Source organism: Acinonyx jubatus, chromosome C2, assembly GCF_027475565.1.
Source record: "Acinonyx jubatus isolate Ajub_Pintada_27869175 chromosome C2, VMU_Ajub_asm_v1.0, whole genome shotgun sequence".
In the NCBI taxonomy this organism is placed as follows: domain Eukaryota; kingdom Metazoa; phylum Chordata; class Mammalia; order Carnivora; family Felidae; genus Acinonyx; species Acinonyx jubatus.
The window spans coordinates 25,168,119-25,193,263 of record NC_069384.1 but is presented as its reverse complement, the minus strand read 5'-3'; the positions used below and the strand labels follow the sequence as shown (position 1 = coordinate 25,193,263).

Genomic DNA, 25,145 nt, shown 5'->3' with positions numbered 1-25,145 from the left:
TTTTTAGTTTAGTCCCTGTGGCTGTTTCCAATTTTCCACTTTCTCTCCAGCTGCTTTTGGGGAGGGGTGCTTTTCCCGTATGCTCCCCTCCCCCCAGTCTCTGTCCTCTCTTCACCTGCAAACGCCGCTCCCTGCCTGCCGCCGGCTTCTGTCCCCAAGTTCACCTCTCCACACCACGTACCTGCTGAATTCTGTGGTTCAGGTTGTGCAGATTGTTGTGTTAATCCTCCAATCAGTTTTCTAGGTGTGTAGGACGGTTTAGTGTTGGTCGGGCTGTATTTCATGGACGCAAGACACACAAAAAACTTCCATGCTGTTTCGCCATCTTGGCTCCTCCCAACAACCTAAATCTTATCTGGAATAGCCTCTGTGTACTTTTCCATATTTCATGCATATACGGGGTAAAATAATGTATCTTTTGAAATATTCTCATTTGCTGGCCTATTTGATTACCATTTTCACTTCAAAACATTTGTTAGTCCATGATTTTTTTAAAAAAGAAAATCTGAAAAGACTATTTTTAATTTAATGCTGTTCACATTAAACTGCAGAAAACACCAGCTTCCCTTTGATTTTGAATTAAATATGAATTATACCTGAATAATTGCCAAAAGTATGGTCGAAATTTGGTCCAGTAAAAGGAGGAAATGTGTTTCCCTGAATCCTTTCCCATTCGTTATCATCATTTAGATCCTGGACCCAGAAACAAAAGCCATCTTCAAAATCACAGTTAATTTTCTCATAATCTGTGAATTAAAAAAAGAGGAAGAAAATACTTCAAATTTAGCCCACAGTGTGACTAACTGTAACCGACTGCATCAAAAATAATCTAGTCTTATACAGTCTTGTATATCTATAATTGTCATGCATATAGTCTTTTTTAATTCATCTTCATTCCGTTTCATTCCATTTAGTTGAAAAAAATAGCTTTTTGTTGCCAACTGTCTTAAATTAATATGCTTCCTATATCCCAGTAGGCCTTTAGCAAAGCAAGCTTCTTTTTCTTAGTATTCTTTAATTTTACATCTGATCTCTATTGGTTTACCCAGAATATTGGTCAATATTCTGGAATATTCTAAGAATTAATTTTATGCATATGTGTGTGTATACATATATGAAACTTTGTAATTTTTCTGGAATTGATTATTTGATTCTTTTGAAGAACATGAACTATTTTCTAATTTCTCAATTTTCCTAAGTATCAAGGAGAGAGAGGTATACATGAGATACTCATTAAAGAACCTGCATAATAAAACAAATTATGACATTGTTCTAAAACTTTAAATTCTGCTACTTTTAAAATTCCATTACAATATTAAAGCATCTTAAAATTCAAAGGCTAAATAATAAACAATACTTACTATTAAGCTCTGTGCTATTAAATGCAGTATATGTCACAGTAAATCCAATATAATCATTTTCATCAGATTCTATAAGGAAGGTGGCAGTAACCTGGTTGGAAAAGACCCTAATTGTGCCAGGATTGGTTTCCCAGAGAGAAGCTACAAAAAAAAAAAAAAGAATGACTATTATATACTTATAGATCTGTTCATCCATCCATCCATCCTTCTGTCCATCCGTCAATTTATTATTCTATCAAAAATTGATTCATCAATCTATATTATACCACTCAGTATAATGAGCACTAGTAATGATTAATTGGTTAATTGAAATGTCTCTTCTCCTAAGTGTTAGAAAACCTCAAATTATTATACATATTTATGGTTTGAAAAAGCTATATTTTTGTTTTTAATTATTAGCTGTACAACACTATATACTCATAAAAAGAAAAGATGCATCCCTTTATTGAAAAATTTCCTCTAAGAAACACACAAACTAAGCAGTTATAAAACTAAAAATTTGGCTCTGTCAGGTATTGCTCATGCCACACTAATAATGGCTAAAGCTTGGTCACAATAATAGAAGCAAGAGTAGTTTTTTGTCTTTCTACCCATATAACGGTTGGACCAGACAGAGTAGAGTGGGCACATATATATTAGCGAATTCCCCGCCCTCTATTCGGCTTCTATTACTGTCCATGTATATAATGACAATGGTTATGAAAGGACAATACCACCTATACCTATCATTTAATGAGCCTACATCCTGGGGTAGCCATTGTTTTACTCGTTGTATTCATAATAGTCTTGCAAAAGACTGAATAGTAGAGTGCATGTTGAAAATAGGAAGACATTCTGTGAGTTTATAACCAATGCAATGTTAGAGAAAATGAGAACAATGATTTTCGAGGTTTGTCTGAATTTTGCTTAATGGGGAGAAACAAACAAAGCATAGTAGCCAAAGACACAATTATATTTCTTTGGAAAATTCCATCTTATTTTAAAAAATAGTTAGAAGAGGGTAATGTGAAGTAGTAACCATTTTACCACTAAGAAGATTGATCACATAGGGAACTAAATTGTTCATTTTTATAATGAAAACCAGTTTTGCCTTTTCCTTTCAGTAACTTAAATTTCAAGTCCATATTCAGTTTAAAATCAAAGTCAAAACACATCACTTCAAAGAGTTTACATATTTTCATTTTGATAATGGATTGTATATTTGTTTTAACTTACCTCTTAAAATCTTGTTTGTACCCACACCTTCATAAATATTTAATACATCTGTATAATATGTATTAAAGTCATCGAAGCTCAGTTTAATGGAGAGTCCTTGATTTACACTAAATTAAGCAAAAAATAGGTTACTACACTCTTAACAAGTTGTCAAAACTCTTTATGCATTCTAAAATTTGGATGTATTTTCTAATTGGGATTTAAAAATCACATAACATGAGATTGATGCTCAATGAATTTTTAAGCTTATGATACAGAACTGTTATCGATAAGCACAATGTTGTACAGCAGATCTCTAGGACTTTTTCCACTTTGTGTTACTGAAACTCTATACCATTGGACAGTAATTCCCCATTTCACCCTCCCTCTGTCCCTGGAAACCAGCATTCTACTTTCTGTCTCTATGAATTTGAATAGTTTAGATGCTTCATATAAATAGAATCATGCAGTATTTGCCCCTCTGTAAAAAGTTTATTTCACTTCACATGATATCTTCAAAGTTCACCCATGTTGTTGCATATGACAGGATTTCCTTCCTTTAATGACTGAAAAATATTCCCTTGTATGTATGTACCACAATTTTTTTATTCATTCCTCAGTCATGGACATTGAGGTTGTTTCCACTCCTTGGCTGTTGTGAATAATGCTGCAGTGGGAGTGAACATGGGATTGCAAATATCTCTTAGAGATTTTGATTTTGACTCTTTTGGATAAATATCCAGAAGTGGGATTGCTGGATCGTACACTAGTTCTATTTTTAAAATTATGAAGAACCTCTCTGTATTGTTTTCCATCATTACCACACCACTTCACATTCTATCAACGGTGCACATGGTTCTATTTCCTCCACTTCCTCACCAAATTTATAACATTCTGGTTTTTTTTTAATCATTGTGAGTTTAATTTGCATATCCTTGATGATTGTTGATGTTGAGCAACTTTTCACATGTTTGTTGACTATTTGTATGTCTTCTTTGGAGAGGTACCTATTTGAGATTTTTGTCCATTTTTTTTAAATTAGATATTTGGTTTTTGTTTTGTTTGGTTTTGTTTTTTTGCTATGTAGTTGTAATAGTTCCTAATATATTTTGGGTATTACCACTTTATCAGGTATATGGCTTGCAAATATTACCTTCCATTCCATAGGTTGCCTTTTTACTCTATTGATTTCTTCCTTTGCTGTGTGGGATGATTTTAATGTGACATAATGCCACTTGTCTATTTTTGCTTTAGTTGTCTACGCAACTAAAGGAAATCACTGTGATGACTAATGTTGTGAAGAGTTCTATTTTTTTTTATGTATGTGAGATATGATTTTGTGGTATTTGGTTGATATGGGTGTGGTGGATTTGTCGTATGTGTGTTGATTGCATATTTGTTGTTTATGTGTGGGGTGAATATGGTGTTTGTATGTATGTGTGTACTGAGTGTGTCTCATGTGTGTGATATGTGTGGTATTCCAAATGGTGTTTGTGTATGATGCATGCAATAGGTATGTGTGTTGTATTTGTGGTGTTTGTTGTATATGTGTTGTTTATATGTGGTGTGTGTGGTATGTGTCTTGTGTGAATATTATGTGTATTTGTGTGCTGTATGTGTGATTCATGTGTGGTATGTGGCTGGTGTATGCATGATGTATTTCCTATCTTTTCTTCTAGGAATTTTATGATTTCTGGTCATACATTTAGGTATTTAATCCATTTTATGTTGATTTTCTATGGTGTAAGATAAGGGTCCAATTTTAGTTTTCTGTATGTGAATATCCAGTTTTACCAACACTGTTTGTTGAAGAGACGGTTGTATTCCCCTTGTGTAGTCCTGGAACCCCTAACAAAGATCATTTAACCATAGGGTGTGGGTTTATTTCTGGGCTCTCTATTCTGTTCTATTGGTCTATGTACCTGTTTTTATGCTAGTACCATGCTGTTTTGATTACTGTAGCTTTGTAATGTATTTTAAAACCAGGAAGTATGAGGCCTCCAGCTTTGTTCTTTTTCTCAAGGTTGCTTTGGTTATTTAGGGTCTTTTATGAGTTAATATGAAATTTAGAATTCTTTCTTTAATATTTTTGTAAGAATATGGCATTAGGATTTTGATAGAGATTGTATTGAATCCATAGATCATTTTCAGTAGTATGGACATTAATATATTATTACATTTTAACAATATTAAGTCTTCCAATCCACGAACATGAGATGTCTTCCCATTATTTGTGTCTTCTTTAAATTCTTTCAACTATGTTTTGTAGTTTTCAGTGTACAAGTCTTAACCTCCTTGGTTAAGTTTATTCCTAGGTACTTTATTCTTTTTGGTGCTATTGTAAATAGGTTTGTTCCTTAATTTCTTTTCTGGACTGTTCATTGTTAGTGTATGGAAACACACATGATTTTTTATATGAATTTTTTATACTGCAACTTTGTTGATTTCTTTTATTAGTTCTAACAGATTGTCTGTGTGTGTGTATTTTTGTGATTTTCTACATATGCAATCTTGTCAGTTCTTATGTGATCTTGCAAATGGTGGCAGCCATTTATACAAATTCTGCCTCGGTTAGGTCAGTTTAGAGGTGGGTGAGTGAGCCTGGTAGTGCGACCTCAGGACTCCAGTGTCAAAGTTTAAGAAGACATGGGAAGAAGAAATGAAGTAGGCTTCAGAGTGATTTCTAGTTTTTTAATTGAACTTTTGATGTCTTTAGGGAAGAATAAAATGAATTTTCCTTCATGTGTTATTTTTAAGCTATAAAGCTGAGAGATACAAGAGAAACTCCTTAGGAAATTTTGCTTTCAGGATTCCTTTACTTTTCTTTATGTATAAAGTTGAAGGTACAAGAGAGAAACTAGTGAGTATTTCTTCTGACTCAGAAAAGCCAACTTGCAATAAAAATTTGGTCATTTATAGATAGAAGACTAATTAGAAAATATAATATCTGTTTTTTAAAATGTAGACATGGTTATCTTTTGATTTTTAAGGGAATGGGTATTTTTCTAAATATAACTTATGCATTTTGTATTTTTGTATCAATAGCTAATCTTTTTAAAGCCCAGTTTTTTTGATAATTTAATATGGGGCTAAGCCCTTTACATTCATTACTACATTTAATAATAACTTTGGCCTCTGAATTTAGAGATGTTGAACTCTAAGGATGTAGAAATTTTGGGTCAAAGAGATTTAGTTATTAGCTAGAGATCACATATTTTGAATCTGTAGAGGGAAGATTTGAATTCATACAGATTGTCTCGGGTGCTCATATTCTTCATATCTGATTCTCTGCTAAATGTAGTTTTAATATAATTCCAACGATGGGCTGGTCTAGACCAAAATATAGTTTAATTGCATCTTAAACATTTCTCCACCATTTAATGGTCTTCAAGCTTATAGGAAACATGATTATCTTTATGACCCCCTTTGATCATAATTAGGAAAAACAAACTATCAAAGACAATGTATCACCATTGTAGTAACCAGTTTCAAGAAGAAAAACAAAATACTTAGGTTGTTTATATGATTAATTAATTCATGATTTCATCTTGAAGTGCAGTGTTTAGGGTAACATTTTAGGCCCTTTGGGGTTTGGAAATCATTGCTGCACTAGTGGTGTATTTCTTAAAAATGGTTTTAAAAATTAAGTAATGGAAAAAAAGTAAAAAAGAATAGAACCATACAAATCCTTAATTAACATAGTTTGATTGTTACATAAATGATATTACTACTATGGCAAAAGTTTGTTGGGTTCTCCTTATAAACTCTCCTACAAGTTTGATCCAGTTTTATTAAGCATTTAACAATTAAATTTAACAATTAAATTATATTTATTTGGTGTGAATAAAATTTCAAAGATTGCATGAAGAAATAATTTAGGATTCATGTTCTTTCCATTTTCAGAGAAAGTAATTTAAGATTTTTCTAAACCTTTCTGCTGACATTTTAAGTAAGGAATAGAATATTTTTCATTTTACTTGTAATCAATGCTAATAGCCATTTATAAATGCTTCTTTTTAAATTTGATCTGATTCTATTAGAAACAATATCCCCCAAATTGGTTAATTCTTCACTTGACAAGTGAGCTGTCATTTTGAATACAAAATCTTATCTTTGGCATACAAGTTACATGTTGTCTAGAGCATGAAAACATATCTTACATGTGGCTGAACTCCAAAATAGAAATTATTTAAAGAGAACAGAATGTTCTTCTTCCCTTCATGAATTTGAAGGGAAATACGAATTTCCCTTCATATCCCATCTTATCTCTGGGGTATGTCTACACAAGGAAACAACACTGTGAATCTTTATGGAACCATTTTCTATCATACATGGTTGGCAAGAATGTGTTTGGCATTGCCTTATAACCTTCTTTAATCAGTCGTAATGTTGATTCTCCTAGTTTTCTAGTGAGTCATCACAATGATTAAAACTATTATACAGTAAGTTGGATCGGGAAACCACAGTCCTACCCAGCTGTTAAGAGAAATGAACTAACTAGAATGTCATTTATCAAAGTGAATTCCAGAGAATGTTTATTCTTCATGCTCTGTGGAGAAAAACGATCAGTGGCTTAAGATGATTTTTTTTTAAATTTATATTGCTCATTAACTTATTTAAACTGAACTTAAAAAGTTATAATGAGTTTATTTCAGCTTTGCTTTTATTTATTTGAATACAAATTATTTTCCTTTGGAATCTGGGAGGAACATCAGATACTGCTCCTGTGTGCAAAATGCTTAGATAAACATCGAGGTCAATCTGTCTTCAGCAGTTTAATTATTTGGATCATCATAATGATTGAATTAGTGGATTGAATTAAGAGCTTGGAGGTCAATATCATGTATTTGACATGCTAACTGATCTTAGTGTTATTCAAGATCTAGCTACTATTGTCTAGTAGGATGTGTGTAGAGGGTGTCCCCAACTCTTAATCTGCCATGACTAAATCACATCAGAGGACATTTTCATATAGATGCTGGCATAATGAGAAAAGAATCCTTGGTGGCCAGGATGCAAGTAATGGGAAATATTATATATTGCAGTATATAGATGTAAATGTATGCTGTTCACTTTGGCAACCCTTGATTTGTGCCAATCATAAGGGGGAGAAAGTTTGCCACAGAATCCTACGATGGCCCCATTAATTAGACAGTATTACCCATAGGATAGAACACCTTTTTGAAGAATGAGAGAGAAACTTCTAGGACAGGTTATCAGTTGGGAAGACTGCTTCATAGCCAGTGAAAATGATTGTTAAAAAATAGACTACAATAGGTGGTAAGACTTATTGTATCAGGGAAAGACTTTATGACTTAACAACAGGGAATAGAAAATGATATATTACCGTATAATCCACTGGCAAACAACACTTGATTTAGAAGGCTTTGGGTAATGAACAGCCTGGAAGGACCCAGAAGTTCCAGTCAACAAAAACCTGCCATCACAAGCTGTGGCTGTGGAAAAAAATGAGAAGTCGTGTTAGACAAAAAACAGTCCTGGAAAGTTTTATCAAGTGAAATGGGATTCAAATTGGCTAATGAACCCTTCACAGAACAGTTATGACTGAATCTGTATGACTGAAATGATCCAATAGGAGTAGATCAGATCTCATGTTTAAAATCTATTGCCAATTTTCATATACTTGCTCATAACTCACCATAGATTCCTTTAGAAAAGCATTTTACTTCTAAATGCCCATACCTAAACTGCATTTTTAGTATTTGTCACATTTTTTTTAAAGTGAGTACCTTTCAAAAAATTTATTTAATGTTTATTTATTATTGAGAGATAGAGAGAGACAGAGCAGTGCATGGGAGAGGCAGAGAGGAGAGACACAGAATCCGAAGCAGGCTTCATGTTCTGAGCTGTTAGCACAGATCCTGATGTGGGACTCGAACTCCCAAACTGCAAGATCATGACCTGAGCCCAAGTAGGACACTTAACCAACTGAGCCACCCAGGTGTCCCTATTTTTTCACATTTTTAAGGAAATAAATATATTTGAATTATAAACTCCTAATTTAGACAAATAGCTACTATTTTTTGGTCTTATTTTCCTGATTAAATTGGAGGGAGGGTGAATTTTAAATATATGCATTCTGTGCTATGTCCTCCTGAAAATGATCACAATATGGCCAGGCAAATGATATAGGTGGTGCCAGTGGCCTGTAGCAAATTCCATCCATCTGATCTATTCCACCCATCTTTTAAACTTCTTGCTTCTTTTGTATGAATTTGCTATCTCAATATTGTCATTCAATATTCCTGAATATGTCTTCTGCATTTCATGACTACTCATTTTCCTCTTTTAATTCTTGTAGCATATTTACTTCATATACTTTCTTTGATGTCTCGTGTTATTAGTTGTCTTTAACTTATATCTGAATCATTTCCAGCTAGTTTAAAATCTTACTGAAGGCATAAACCAGGAACCATACCTCACTAACTTTTGTGTTCCCGTTACAGTTACAATGCATACTATGTGTTAAAAAATAAAAGCCATTTTTTCACAATCTTTAATTTTTCTTAGATTATTTTCTATATACTTTTTACTTAATACTCTTGATACTACATTTTAAAATAATTACTCCTAGAATGTGTCCTTTTTCTCTTGGTAGGTTGTTAATTCCTTATAGGCCAGAAGAATGGAGGATAGGGAGATTAAAAAAAATTACTAAAATTAAATTGCTGCTCTTAGAATGTGAGACTTAGAATAAGCTAATGGGTGGAAAATCTCATTGTAACATTATACAACATTTCTGTCAAGTAATTAAATACAAGCTATTATAGGACAACAAATATTTTATATGGACAAAGGAAAAAATTGACATATTAAACAGCATATAGAAATCTTGGCAGAACTCTCTTGCTTTTGGTTGGCTTTTTGCTATTTTTGGTATTTTTTTAAAAGCATAAGAAATCACTTTATGATTGTAAGAGTGTAAGATTGTAAATTGTAAGACTCAGTCTGTTTAAAAACAATGAGCTAGGAATTAATTGCATTGGATTATAACTTGATAACCTGACTCCCAGCTGAAGACAAAAAACAAAACAACAAATAAGCAACAAACTTGGAGAACTGAAAAGATAATCTAAGATAGAAGCATTAAGCACTGAAAAATCTTCGGAGATCTGGGAAAGGAAATGCAGAGTACTGTGACTTGTTGAGAGAACTGAATCTCCTTATGTGTAATTCTTACTGGAGCAAATAAAGATGATTAAGGATAATTTGTATGATTTGAAAATAAACAGCAAAATATCTGATTATTTAATGCAGATTTAAGTAATTTTCTAGTTGTAAAAGGAAACCTCTCATTCACCCTCAACTCTCTGCAAACGATGCCAAATAAATGGGACAATTAATCCCTTAGCTTCAATGACTAGAAAAGTGAAAATAGTGCCTGCTTATATTTTAGGTGATATATGGAGCCTTCCAATCACTTTGTCAAAAAAGCATATGGACTTCAAGATTACAGGCAATGCAAGCAAGTCCACTGTTATTTTAAATAGTTTATATTTGATGAGCAATCAATCTTGACAGTCCTAAAATGTAACTGCTATAATTGGTGGAGTATTTACTATGTGCCAGCCACTATTGTAAAGGTGTTATGTATGTATTAATGTGGTCTTCACAACAACCTTACAAAGTTATGGGTGGGAAAAGTGAGGCACAGAGGGGTTAAGTAACTGGCAAAAGTTTTCCCAGATTATTAGTGACAATTCAAAGCCAGGCATTCTTACTCCTGAGCATACAGGGGTATACTACCTGATACCTCAATATATACGGCTATGGTGATGTTATCATTTACTCTTTGAACTTAAAAGGGGGGGCATGTGTGTGCAGAACTGTAAATAAGAGAAGAAACAGGATTTTTTAAAAAAAATTCCATCATTTTCACTGTTCTTAAAATTAAAATAGGGCACATTGCAATAGAATTCTATGACAAATAGAAAGAAGCAAAAAAGATAGAAGGAAAAGGGAATTTTCCTTCTGGCTTAAGAATTTATAAAACCAACTTGCAAATCAGGAAACATTTTAGGAATTCTTCACTTCTGCATACCCATTCACTACACTTTTGGGAGGTGGATCAGCGGCTCTGTGTTGTACAACAAAATTCAAAGTTTTCCAACAACCTGAGTTATGTCCCTGGTGGCAGGATAGTTGTAGGTTTGTCACACCCTTTTTCAGTCCCTTCTGGGTCCATCACTAGGCTGCACTTCCAATAATGGGCCATGTGACAGATCCTGGGCATGAAACTGTTGCGGAACTCATTATGTTTATTTCCAGATGTGATTCCTAAAAAGATCTTCTGAGACAGTCTTCCTTGTCTGTCAGTGGGTTGCAAAGGATCCAGGGGAGGACAAGAGACAGAGGGGATGAGAAAGGAGCTGGTTTCCTGGATGCCTACACAGAGGGCAGCCCCTTGGATCAGGATGTGATAAATAAACTGTTACTATCTTAAATTGCAAAGATTGTTTACCATAGTACTTAGCCTATCCTTAGAAATATGATCAATTTTTCCAGTGTGCTATGAATTTGCTGACTTTCAGTAGGAATGGGCAATCTGCACATCCAGTTCTGGTCTAAAGGGTCATTGATGAATTCTTGCATGTGACTGTTAAGAGTATTCTTAAGAAGCATATTCTGAAAGCATTTAAAAAAAAAAACCAAAAACCACGATAGTATTGAGGTACTTATAATAGAAATGTTCAGAATGCCAAAATATTATTATTTCAAGGTGTCGACTTGTTCTAGGGGCCTTCTCATACATTCTTTCATTTAATTTCAGGATGTTTCTGGAGAACCTAATATTACACAAGACAATGAAGGGGGATAGCCTTTCAGCAAAATAGATCTAACCCAGCCATGGATAAGCATGATAACTGGCGTTCAGGATTATGACTTTTTAGACTGCATAGTGCTTTACGGTGCAGCATGATAAAAAAATCCTGAGTGGGAGATAAATGAGCCTGTCAAATAATATCAGGCATTTACTGAGCTCTCTGAAAGGTGCCTGTAATGGGAGGGGATTCCTGAAAGTTATGCTCTCAGAACCTACTGAGAGCTCCCTCTGCTGGCTGAATATTTACTAGTTGTGCGCTTGCATAGGGCACTGAACTCTCCGGGATATATAAAACAAACGTGATCTATGCCCATCCACCGAGGTCTATTGTGCACACATACAGAGGCATGCAAACAATCTATAGATACGGTTGACAACTTCCAAATAGGTCTGAACATTGGTCTAAAGGCTGTGAGTCAGCATCTTTCCTTCTCATAGGTCAGCTAAAAAGCGAACTTTCCTGCTGATGCCATTCTAATCAGAAGAGAAAAACAATTTTAAAAACTCTTGGTTCAGCTACAGTCAGCTATAAGTTGCATAAGACCTAAATAACTAAAGACTAAAAAAGGAAGCTATGTGAGGAAGTCAACATTAATGTGACTCTATTAATAACACATACTAGAATTAGAGCTCACAGCTGGAGAAAAAAGAAAGAGAGAGAGTGCACAAGGGTCAATTTCATAGAGAGAGAATTCTCTTAAATTAATTTTTTGGGAATGTAGATTGATGGACACAAGCTTTCACATAGAAATCATGCTATTAGATGATCAGGTTGGTGCTGAGGTGAAGTGCACTAGGCTTTTGGGCTCACCATCATTAAGGATGAATGATGAACAAAACAACTTATAGGCCTGAATCCTAGCTGGATAAGGATAGATTAACTGATTGATTAGTCCACATTTATTCCACAAAGGCTTTAAATTTGTTTTCCAAGATAAATATAATGCTAATTTTAAAAATCAAATAGCGAAGAGAGCCAATAAAAATGAAAAATGAGCATCTAGAGACTTAAGAAAGTTAGTGACATGGATGGTTTGTTGATACTAAAGTTCACTTAACACAAAACCTCCATGACGTTGAAAACTAAAAATGCAGTTTGATATGTACTTAAGGCAAATTTAAAGAATTAATTCAGTTCTAATGCCAAGGCTCATGCCATTAATTTATAGTGACTTGGAAAAAAGAATTCATGACCTTGTAACTTATTTTAGGACAAATTGTTACACTAACATGATACTTCCACGGTTATTTTTGGAGATGCACTGACATTACTTTACCATGAACATTATTAACTCCATGACATTGAAGACCAAATAATAATAGGTGTAGTACATTTTCTGATTATTGAACTCATCTTACATATTTCCCTCTACTTAAGTTTATCAATTATCATTATATAGGCTTAAAGCTATGTGTCTAACTTTGGCATTCATTATTCTTTTTGAAATATTAAGAAATATCACCTTTGTTACCTCATGATGGCACACTTGTATCATATTCTCCCTGAAAAGCTTTTGGAAACTGCCTGGAAACCATAGCAAAAAAAGAATGTTGCTTTCTTCTTCTTTGAGTAACTTAGTTATATAAAATAGATTAAAAAATATTCTGTAGCCTGCACTTTCTTCCAATATGCTCTGAGTGCACTTCAAAGTATGTAGTTAAACTTTGAAGGTTTGAATTTTATCAAAGAACATTTGAATTGGGATTGCTTAGTAGAAGCCTCTTTAGTCAAGTTGCCTTTTTTTTGAGTCGCTCCTGGAAAACAGGCCAACTGCCTGTCTTTTAAAGTGAGTACCGAGTGGATAGGTAACTTTTTAAGCTTTGGTTGTTTTTGGAGCACTCATCTTCAATTAATGTCATACAAGAAGCACAAAATGCAACAAATAAAAGAAGAGCAAGTGTAGAAAGTTGTAACTACAACCTTTGTACATTTCAGGAACTAATTGTGCTCATGGTCAATTTTAAGACTGATTATAAACCACAACACAAATGTGTTCAATTCATGCTTTCTGTTTAATTGTTTAAGAAAAAATTATAAATTAGAATTGTTCCTATAATTCTTCACCTTGCTTATCAATCTATATTTGTAGTTATGTGATAATCTTTCATGTATATGCTGCACAACTATGAAATGAAATAAGTCAAAAAGTAAATATGTTTAAATCACTTAGAGTCATGCTTGGCATATAGTAAGTACTACTTAAGTGTATAATAATAATAATAATAATAATAATAATAACACTTAAAACAGATGCCAAAGTTTACAAATAAAACATGGATGTTTTATTCATAAGACAAGATCTTATTCATAACTGTTTCTATTATTCATAGAACTACAACTCAAGTACATTTTTTCTTACTTGTCTCCATGTCAAAGATCAAATAAAAGCAACAATCAAAATTAAGGAGCAGCAATTACTGAGTTAGAAGCCATTGAAATCACACACACAAAAAAGATTGATATTATGGTGTAATGCTAAAAAAACATGAAAGTGCATTCAAATTCATAATAGTTTGGAGTAGTTTATTAAAGGATGAGAAACAATGACATTCTCTTCCCTCATTTATGACAGACATTAATCACAGCATTGTATCCATAAACATCAAATAGAATTCCACTTAATCAGTGTCTAATATTGCATAAAATAGATTAGAAAAATATTAATATAATTATTTTTTTAGATTTTGTATTAAATTATAATCATGTGTATTGGAATATCTCTTTCTCCAGTAGTTTCTGGTATCTGAGGGATATGTGTTTGTGTGTACACAGTGAGGGAGGATGAAAAAGCAGTGGGGTGAGAAAATGTGGGGGACATTACTTACCACAAGTGTCATTGTCTTCATCAGAGCCATCTGGACAGTTAATTTCTCCATCACAAAATAAATCATTTGCTATGCACTTTAGAGCATCAGCACAAGGACTAGAACCAGGCAGGCATTCTATTGAGACATTTCCTTTAGAAAAAAAAAGATTGAATTTGTAAATTTCTTGCACAGTACATTTAATTGCCAACCATATGTACAACGTTTGGATATTTATTACGTATTTTTTTGTCATTTAGGTCTTTACTCAGAGCATGTATTTCAATTCCAAAGTAAATATTCATTTCATTTAATTAATTAGTCATTTGTAAAAGAAGCTTAGAATTTTAAATTTGGAAAAGAAGATATATATTCCTTCATAGATGTTGAACATGAATGTTTAATTTCTTGATTTTAACCTTGATAAATTAATACTATAGTTTGGACATTTAGCTCCTAATGATTACACCTCCTACGATTGTTTATACGTGTTCTGCGGGGCAATTTGTTGGAATGTTTTTCACATTATCTGCAGTATCCAGTAACCACCTCATTTACTTATAAACTTATTATTTGAAAATATGGGGGCTGAAGTAACGTTTACATTCTGCAGAACAAAATTTGTTGGTGATGGCCATTTTATGGTAGAATAAAACACTTAAAATTCCCAGTACATGGCTACATTGAGCAATGAATAAACCCAATCGCTATTTCCATTCAGTATTTCTTTGCTTCTTGAGTCAGAGATTCTTAGTGGGAAAGATACAAACATTGCCCTGAAGAATTCTATGCCATTCTCTGACCAGAATCCGATCCATTTGCTATCCTCAGCCTGTCTTGTGCTTCACCTGCTCCTCTTCCATATGCCTACATGCAGGCATGGATCAAGAAACACATTTTACTTCTAGAGATTAACTTGGAAAAATTAAGTGCGATTCTTAAAAATGGAATATTCTGCACTGCACTGCCATCTGCTGGGTTTTAAAAATATATTTGATTCTGAAATTTCTCCTTGTGTTCCACAAAATTAATTGAGAAAATGAAAGTGCATGTGTCAATTAATCTACTAAGGTAATACCTAATTTGGGACATTTATGGACAGTATTGCTGGGGATATATTCAACTAAATTAGACTTTTATAATTGGCTCTAATTAAAATGAATATAAACCATGGAAATTCATGGATCGATCACCTAACATCTAAAACAGGACACGATAAAGATCACAGCCATTGTAAAGGACAGAGCACCCCCATTTAAGGGAATAAAAAAATGGTAAACAGGGTATTGAATAAGCCCAAAAGCATATTACAACTGTTGATATATATGATACTTACATAAGAGTCCTTAGTCATTGAATCCCTAATCTAAGAAAGGCATAGCATTGATAGTATTCCATAAATGCTTGCTAAATAAAAAAAAAGCATTATTCTAGGAAATCTATATATAATTTTAACAGTAGTTAATAGAATTCTAAGTATTTAGCATTTAAAGGAGCAATTGAGGAATACAGCTAAGAAGATGTATAATTTTGTCTGTCCTAATGCTTCTCATGGGAACTTCATGATGATTCACATGTCTGTCTGTGGCTTACTGAACTCTATAGATTGAGCATCAAAGCCACACTTGCAAGTGATAACAATTGGGATCTTTTGATCTTATTAATGATCATTTATTCACTACACAAGTATTTATTTTTTATTTATTTAGGTCAAAAATTTTTAAGGAATGGAGATGAAAGGATGACTAAGACATAGCCTCTATTCTCATGAAGCTTGGACTTTAGTGAAAAACTAGTTCATTAACTTTTCTTTTTTTTAAAAGAGGTATAAAAAAGTGCAATGGGAGCACCAAGGGTTAGGCAATTATTTTCCTTTTGAGTCAGAAACTGAAAACATCTTCATACAAACTAGGTTTTAAAGGATTCTTAGAAATGTACCAGGGAGAGGGAAATATGGAATGTATACATGGTGATGTGACAAAACACATCAATATATGGAACACAGGTAAGTCTAAACTTATCTCGATATTTGTGAAGGCCATGGCAGGAAGGGAGTTTGGTGTCAAGTCTAAAAGAGTTTTCTTTAATTTGTGTTAAATGACGGAAACATTTTTTCTGAAATTTTTTGCATATGTGTGGTATAGTCAGTCCATGTGTCATTAAGGCAACCCTGGGACCAAGCGGAAAATCAAGTAGAGTAAGGAGGCCAACTGAGAAGCTGTTTTTATGGTCAAGGTGAAAGTGGTTAAGGATTGGAACTCTGACGAGCTCCTACTAGTGGATAAGGGTAGCAACTTTGCCCTGGTAGAGGAGAGTACAATTGCTATTTTACAAGTGGAATAGATGAATTTTGGTGACTAGATGTGCTCCTGACTGGAGAGGTGGAAAAAAGGACACTTTTGGAGTGGCCCATTGAATTATTCATGGTCATTAGTCACCACAGTAATTATAAGAGGAACCCCTGGGGGGATTAGAAAATGATTCTAATTTGAAGTATTTTGATTTGAAGGTGGAAATGTTAGGTACTCTAGTTTGGGTTGTACTCTATTTTCCCAGACTCTGTTTCACAAGGACCTTTCAGCTGCCTTTGTCCATGAAGAAAGAGAAGTTCTTCATATCAAAACCGATATAGAAAATATAAATATAATTGTTACATAAGGATGGAACATTTGGAGATTTTATCAGATTGTATTTTTACCTTGTGTTCTGTCTTTCTTTCATCTCCTTGTATACACATATATGATGATAATTTCCAACAAAACGATTCACTACAACATTAACTTTCACAGAAATTAGCCAGTTTTTAAAAATGACCTTCCATTCTTAAAACTAGAGTTCTTCAATTTGTGTACTACTTTGTTTGCCATTTCATTTCACAATATTTTGCTCTGGTATTTCTCTTCTAAGAAGTCTGTACTGTACTTCTCAATAGGGAATTTCTAGGAAAGGAGTTAAATAAATATATTTAAAGAAATGTGCACAGAGAGAATAATAATTGGCTCTGTTTACTAGAAGGTGAACAAATTACCTGAATATTAATTACTCTTATCTTGAGTGGGCAAAAAAAGTGTGCATGCATTTTCATATCTATATGGTGTTTTATCATTGGCATACTATTTTTCTTTTGGCATTTTGTAAGAACCTACCTATTAATTAGTATTATTTAGGATTCTGCAAATGGAAGGTTTTAATTGTCCATTTATATTTGTACCATGAAGGATTCAGTATAAACCGAATGTGATAACTCCAGAATGATCCAAAGCCACAACAATTTTCAGTGATTTGTGGTGAGGAATCTCCTGTGCTTACTTTGTGCAGGCCCTGTACTAGGCAGGTAGAGGATAAGAAGACAGAAATCCATTTATTTTGTTTTTCAAACCAGTTACAAGGAGTGTTATCTACAAGATAATAATTTTTAAATCATGTTTTGGAAATCTTGGATTTTTATTTTTCCTGTTACTTAAATGGAGATAATAATTCTTGGTGGACAAAACTGTTTGAGACAAGTTCAGCCCAAGGCCCTTATAACATACTTAGCAGTGAAAGTGGAGTCTGAATCCATGTATGCCTGCCTTTAGAGACTAAGTTTATTTCTCTACACTGTATTGGCAAAATAGATATCCCCTTACAGAAATTCTTTTCAACTTCGATATAACTAATTTCATCTTTTTAGCAAGACCTTGGCTGGTCAATCCAAGTAAAATTACAGTGGAAAAATACTTTAACAGTTCTGGTGTCATATGCAAAGGGATGTTTTAGGAGTGTGCTTAGCAATATACATGCTGTTCTCTCAAATGCAGAGAAAGAAAAATACTTAAAGTTCCATTTGGTGTTGGATAAAGTCCCTGTGTCTTAGTCCTTGGGCAATTCAACTGAAGAGTGTAATTCTACCTTAGCTTCTCTTGACCCAATTTCATGTTCTTTACTAAATCAGCCAATTCTTTTCTTCCAATCCCCAATCCCCTCCACATAGTAGTATTGGAGCAAGATTGCATTTTGTATGAAACTGAGAAAGTCCAAAATAGTGAAACTTTTGTTTTTCTGCAATCATTGCCTACGTAGTAAGCAACAAAAGACTAGAACAAGCTATATTCTAGAAATCCTTCAAGCATTTGAACAATCGCCCAGAACAGCCCCTCTTGGCTGTAGCAGCCAAGAAATCAATCAGTGGAATTCAATCCCAGTTCCCATCTCCCTCCTCCAGTGTTCCAAATGGGTTAATAAAACTTTACAGTAATTGGCAACAAAGGCAGTTGAACAATAGGACATAATCCTCATGGACTTTGTACTCGCTATCATACAAAAATTCTCTTTGGCAGAATTTATAATAGCACTAATGCCAGGTATATGATGCATGCATTTGTTGATTTTTCTCAAACTCTGTCTTCCAGGCACATAAAGATGAGAATAAACTTAACATCCCTGAAAGGCATATTCATAATAAATTACTGCTTGGAAACTGTGGTTTTCAAGTGTAATTGCCTCGTTCCCTCTATAAATCGATAGCATCTCGCTGTATGAGAGGCACAAATGGAATGGATGACTGGGGACTCATGGATCCAGTAAAAAAGGGAATATAAGATGTTCCCACTTCCTTACCTTAGTATGATTCTTTGAGGATTGATTAAAGTAATTCGATACAGTTTCCAATAATAAGAAAGCTTTGGAAATGGAGTTCTTTTAGTCAAATAAAAGATCAGATTAAATGAACATTACCAGGTACAATGATCTTGTTTTAACCTTAGTTTAGTTTTTGAAATATTTCTAAAAAAAGTATTGCAACTCTTTTTTTTTTCCTGTTTAACTCAGAAGGGGAAAGGGAGAAGGAATCTAACTTTGCATCAGTCATGAATTGAGACAGTGAGGTGTTATCGGTGTTATCTCTCTTTTAATTCTCATGATTGTTCTCTCAGATATGTATGTTAGTCTAAAATTAAAAAAATAAAGACTAGGTAGCTTGTTGAACACCACATATAGTGATTGGTGCAATTAGTTAATGATGGACTTGGCTATGCCTTTTCAATGATTGTATGCTGGTTTTTTTGGTCTTCATTTTAAATATCCAATGCCTAAAGTGTGAAAGATAGGACTAAATGTATATTGATCCCATCCCTGTAGCTTACATGTGGGAAAGGAGATTTTTGCTTCCCTTCCCAGGAAAGAAGGGTATGAGGGAAGTATCACTCCCATGATCTTTGTGTCCCCCGTTCACCATCTCCTCTGGACGGAGAAAACTGATCACAGAGTTCAACCTCTTCTTGTATTTTTGACAAGTTTGTCCTCAGGATAGGAGGGGAGAAACACTTACATTAAGTCCAAGGCTTTCTTGCTCTAACATGGATTTTTTTCCACACATTTCTTTTAAGGCATTTTAAAACACCTAAGATGTCCTCATACTATGGTTTATAGGAATCACTCAGTAAACCAATAGGCAAATAGAAAACTGGCACAAATTTGGTTATTTGTTGCTGACTTTCAAAGTTTTAGAAAGATATTTCTCAGGGGTGCCTGGGTGGCTCAGTCGGTTGGGTGTCCAACTTCGGCTCAGGTCATGATCTTGCAGTTTGTGGGTTCAGGCCCCTCGTTGGGCTCTGTGCTGACAGCTAGGAGCCTGGAGACTGCTTTGAGTTTTGTGTCTCCCTTTTTTCTCTCTTTGCCACTCACCTGCTCATGCTCTCTCTCTCTCAAAAATGAGTAAATGTTAAAAATTTTTTTTAAAAAAATACAAAGAAAGATATTTCTCAAAATATACTAAATTTACTTTTTCAGCTTATTTTTAGGCTAAAGGAATTAACCATTATCAATCCTAAAAGCATTTGTTTGAAAGTGTATTGTAAGGTTGTTTTAAATGCTGTAAATAGTCTTCCACATTGGAAAAGAGATTGTGCGATAAAGAACAACTTTATATTTTAGTAAGCTGTATTGCTCTATGGGTTCACACCTAAATACAACTCCAGGCAGCCTTTTCCTACTGTAAACAATCTCTGTGGATTTTGAGGTGTGATGGATTGGCTCATAAAGGATTTTGATTAATGATTCATGTATTGCTTTGCTTTTCAAACATCATGTCAACAAGTTTACTCAACAATTATTAAGTCTTACTCAAAAGGGCATTTATAGTTTTACAAATATTCTTTCTTTGCATGTATATAACATTTGATATGAATTCTAATGACATAAAAATGACAGTATTACCTTAGGAGCTGAAGATATGTACAATATTTCCTTTTTGGAGTTTATCTGAAAGGTAAGGGACACACCCAGGCCATTCAACATGAAGATTAAGTTGGGACCTGAGAAGGCACTTTAGTTGACAAATAGACACAGTAGACAATTACCAGGAATGCAGATAAATGGGTACATCAAAGGTACATATTCAGAGTTAGCACAAGATAGCCACTTACTGAAAATGTGTTGAATGAATGAACCTAAAGTTATTTTGGTGTTGGTTTGGCAACCTGGATTGTGTTGAGAGAGCTAGCATTTCTACTTTGTATGGAGACAGAACAATCAAAGAAGAAAAATCCCTCACATCTGATGAAACTACATCCCTCTAGAAAGCATTTTGATTCTATTGGTGGCATTCTTAGTGTCAGATAATAACCAGAGTTCTAATGGAGGACTAGCGTGAGGTCAGATAATCCAAGCATAAGCCTTAAATTATTGCTCACTTTTGGTGAAATCTTAGGCTAAAGCTGCACACTTTTATGCCGCAATTTTATTATTCATAAAATAAGAGTAACATTAACTGCTGTGTTAGCAGAGAATTCTCAAGAGCCTAAAATACAACAAGTAAAAACTTTTTAAAAAGGTATAAATAAAATGATTTAAACTGACCTGGAGTTGCCAGAGGACGGCCGGTTGTTAGCCTGCCTATAAAAAGAAATGGTGTTAAGATAATTATTACCTTTTTAAGCTGATTATTAAGAATTTATTGTGTATTCTCTGTGTTTAATATTTAACCTGAGAGTTTTTAAAGTTACTGTGAATTACGATTATCTATTAACTTAAGAAAATGTCATTTGTATCTGGATCCAAGAATAAGTCTTTTATGTTTTCATTGGTTTTTAGAATTGTAGAGCAGAGGTATTTAGATTTTAAGTCATCTTTTATTTTCTAAGTAGAGAAGATGTTATTCAATGATCAATAACCAAACACAAGGATTCATTAATATCTTAATGATATTAGACTTAAATTTTCTAGGTTAATATGATGTTATGTGAAGCAAAAGCTTGAGATATGCTTAGACCATGGTCTTTGAGGTCCAAAGGAATTGCTTTTAATTCCTCAGTTTGACACTTAGTAGCTATGTGACTCTGGGCACATTGCTTATTATTTATTTCTTTTTAAGTGGAAAAAAATATTACTTCTCTAAAGGATCATTCTGAGGAATAAATGAGGCAATGCTGGTAAAATATACTACCTGGCCCAAGAAGACACTTTTAAAAAATGTAGATCTTTCAAAAATTATAAAAATGGTCATGATAATAGATAATACTGAAAGTAATATATTTATAGTTTCTATAACAATTTATACTTTAAAAATCATTTATGTATAAATTTGATATTTGGGATGACTTTGAAATATTCAGAACAATTTTATTATCTGCAATTTATGGGCAGTAGATTTTCAGAGAGGTAAAGAGATGTGTCCAGTGGTTCTGGTAATTGGCAGAGCCAGGATTGATGTTTAAATCTCCTGAATTTGATTTAAATAATTTTTCTACAACATAATAATTTTACATTATAAGATCAGCTAGGTTAATTTTAGAATTATTAACAATTTCTCAAAGCAAACTCTTTTGATAGTGGTATGATCTTGGTGAGACAAAGTAAAGTTCTGAATTTTATGAGCAGTAGCAATCAATTATAGTTAGAAAGATGGAGTAAGAAAATGCTGGAACAGAGCAAAGGTAACATTAAGCTTTGGATTTTCCTTTCTCAAGAATGCAATATATTCTGAAAGTCATCATTTGTTTCTCTTTTAAATGCTGTTTTCTTTATTCCTAGTGATCTTATAAATGTTAGGGATTCATCTCCAAGCCTGTAAGATTAGAGCCACATTTTAGAATGTTACACATACATACACACACACTCTCACACACACATACATACACTCATACATACACCATATGTAAATAGAGTTTAAAATATGAAAGGAACATTGAAATTAAAGATGCATGCCCTTGGTATGTGTAACTAGGTATTATGAACTCTGCAATATTATGAACTATATTGTTCTTAACCAAATGTACACTTCTTAATATGAAGAATAAACGTCTTAGAAAGGGCTATTAAAAATAACCTTTTCTAATGTCATGGAACTTGATGACCACCAATATATGCATACATGTGTGTATATATATGTGTGTGTGTGTATATATATATGTGTGTGTGTGTGTGTGTGTGTGTATAATTTTCTTTGTTTGTTTGTTTATTTATTTTTGAGAGAAAGAGCATGAGAAGGGCAAAGAAAGAGAGAATTCCAAGCAGGCTCTGTTCTGTCAGCACGGAGCTCAATGTGGGGCTCAAACTCACAGACTTTGAGATCATGACCTGAGCTGAAGTCCAATGCTTAACCAACTGAGCCACCTAGACACCCCCAAGTTACATTTAAAAAAATGCCATTAGTACTTACCTGAAGTTGTGGCAGGAATTACTGTAGAGAAATTCTCCAAAGATGCTGGAATAAAGCAAAGTTGATTTGAAGTTTGGGATTATAATAGAAATATATTACAAAACAGTGAATGCAGTTTGAATATTGTTCAAAGGACAGCTGATCCTATAGAGTTCCCATTTTATCCTATCTTATGCTGGATGTTTCTATTATTATTTGATTGTGATACATTTGATGAATTTCCAGAATCTGTATGTGCTGTATATAAAATTTGCCTATGCAAAAAGTTTGCTTTGTTTTACTCATTTAAGAAAGATATCTAGATCTATTTTTAATTTTTTGAGAAACATCCACACTGTTTTCCAGAGTGGCTGCACCAGTTTGCATTCCCACCAACAGTGCAAGAGGGTTCCTGTTTCTCCACATCTTCTCCAGCATCTATGGTCTCCTGATTTGTTCATTTTAGCCACTCTGACTGACATGAGGTCATATCTCAGTGTGGTTTTGATTTGTATTTCCCTGATGAGGAGTGACGTTGAGCATCTTATACACAATGGAATACTACTTGGCAATGAGAAAGGATGAAATATGGCCTTTTGTAGCAACGTGGATGGAAGTGGAGAGTGTTAAGCTAAGTGAAATAAGTTATACAGAGAAAGACAGATACCATATGTTTTCACTCTTATGTGGATCCTGAGAAACTTAACCAATGACCATGGGGGAGGGGAAGGGAAAAAAAAGAAAGGGAGGGAGCCAAACCATAAGAGACTCTTAAAAACTGAGAATAAACTGAGGGTTGATGGGGGGTGGGAGGGAGGGGAAAGTGGGTGATAGGCATTGAGGAGGGCACCTGTTGGGATGAGCACTGGCTGTTGTATGGAAATCAATTTGACAATAAATTTCATATTAAAAAAAAGATATCTATTCATCATAGTTATATAGGATAACTTATATTTAAGACAGCTAATATAACATTGCACACCAGAACATGTCAAAATTAGAATCAGTAGTTTTTCACTGAAATATATGGAAGATGTCAAAATAATCTTGCACATAATAATATCTACTGAGAACCAAGTCTTATTTAAATAAAAAGTACTTTTCACACAAAAGATAAAAACTAGCTGTTTTATTCACTTTTTAAAATATTTAATAGTTTTAAAAACATAATGACAACTATGTACAGTATAAAGGAAACCAAAGCATTCCTTATGAAAAACTCCCATCTGGTCAATTTGCTTTTATTTAAAACTGTATTTAAGATAAGTATGTTATGAGGTATATTCTTTTCTACTGACTAGGTTATTTATTCCAGTATTTCTTCATTTTTGCATTGTCTCATTCCTACAAGATCTATAGCAGCTCCATAAACAATTTTTGGTAGATTGATGAAGACAACAAAACAAGATTTATAAGATTTTTTCATAAATAATTTAATATTTTAATTTTTTATGATTTGATTTGGCTGTAAACTATGTAAAAAACCAGATATTTATAAAAATTTCAACCAATTTTAAATGTAATAAATTAAAAAATTCACATGATACAAGTAAATATTAAACTCATTAAACTTAAATATCTAAAATTAACCTTGCTATCATGTTCATAAATATGTGCTAACAGAGTTCAACAAATTAAATGTAACTTTTATGTGTGGAGCATATTCTTGAGTTGATGATATAGTTCATTGCATCTATGATATTTATTTCAGATAACTCAAAAATATACTTTTATTGAATAAATAAATATTTTTAAAAACCACCCATAAATAGCCCAACTGTAGGGAGTCATGAAAATAAGTTTCAGCATATCTGTTAAAACATTTGCCAGAAGAGACTTTCAGAAACTGATGCATATTCAACTAAAGATAGTAAGAACCCAACTTTCTAGAAGAAAGTGACTATAGAGAAAGTATCAGTCAATGCTGTTCAAAGATAAAACCATCGTAAACAGGGCTGCCCAGGAGGCTCAGTCATTTGAGCATCCGATTCTTGATTTTGGGTCAGGTCATGATCTCATGGTTGTGAGATAGAGGCCTGATTTGGGATCCGAGCTGAGAGTGAAGCCTGGTTGGGATTCTCTCTCTCTCCCTCTCTCTCTCTGCCCCTCCTCTGCTCATGCTCTCTATCATAATATAAATAAATAAACATTAAAAAAACATTGTAAACAAACTAGCATAATGGTTAAGAGCACAGACATTGGGGTCAGATCAGCTGGGTCAGAATCTTCCATCTAACTCTAAATACCTATGTAATTTAAGGTTATTTATCAAAATTATCTGTTTTTGTCTTCTCATCTGTAAAGTGAGGGTTAGTAAAGACAC

At 33.5% G+C, this 25,145-nt stretch overlaps 1 protein-coding gene across 1 annotated transcript in view; it reads right to left on the bottom strand.

The window, feature by feature from the left end:
- The window catches only part of TMPRSS15 (transmembrane serine protease 15), a 120,290-nt gene that overhangs the window by 79,331 nt on the left and 15,814 nt on the right, over window positions 1-25,145 (bottom strand). Inside the window, exons 5-11 of the mRNA XM_053220661.1 lie at window positions 22,844-22,888; window positions 21,043-21,078; window positions 14,227-14,358; window positions 7,903-8,011; window positions 2,577-2,683; window positions 1,362-1,502; window positions 597-746 (exon numbers count right to left, since the gene is read on the bottom strand). Of these exons, the coding sequence (XP_053076636.1) occupies window positions 597-746; window positions 1,362-1,502; window positions 2,577-2,683; window positions 7,903-8,011; window positions 14,227-14,358; window positions 21,043-21,078; window positions 22,844-22,888 (720 nt within the window). The remainder of the gene's footprint in view (window positions 1-596; window positions 747-1,361; window positions 1,503-2,576; window positions 2,684-7,902; window positions 8,012-14,226; window positions 14,359-21,042; window positions 21,079-22,843; window positions 22,889-25,145) is intronic.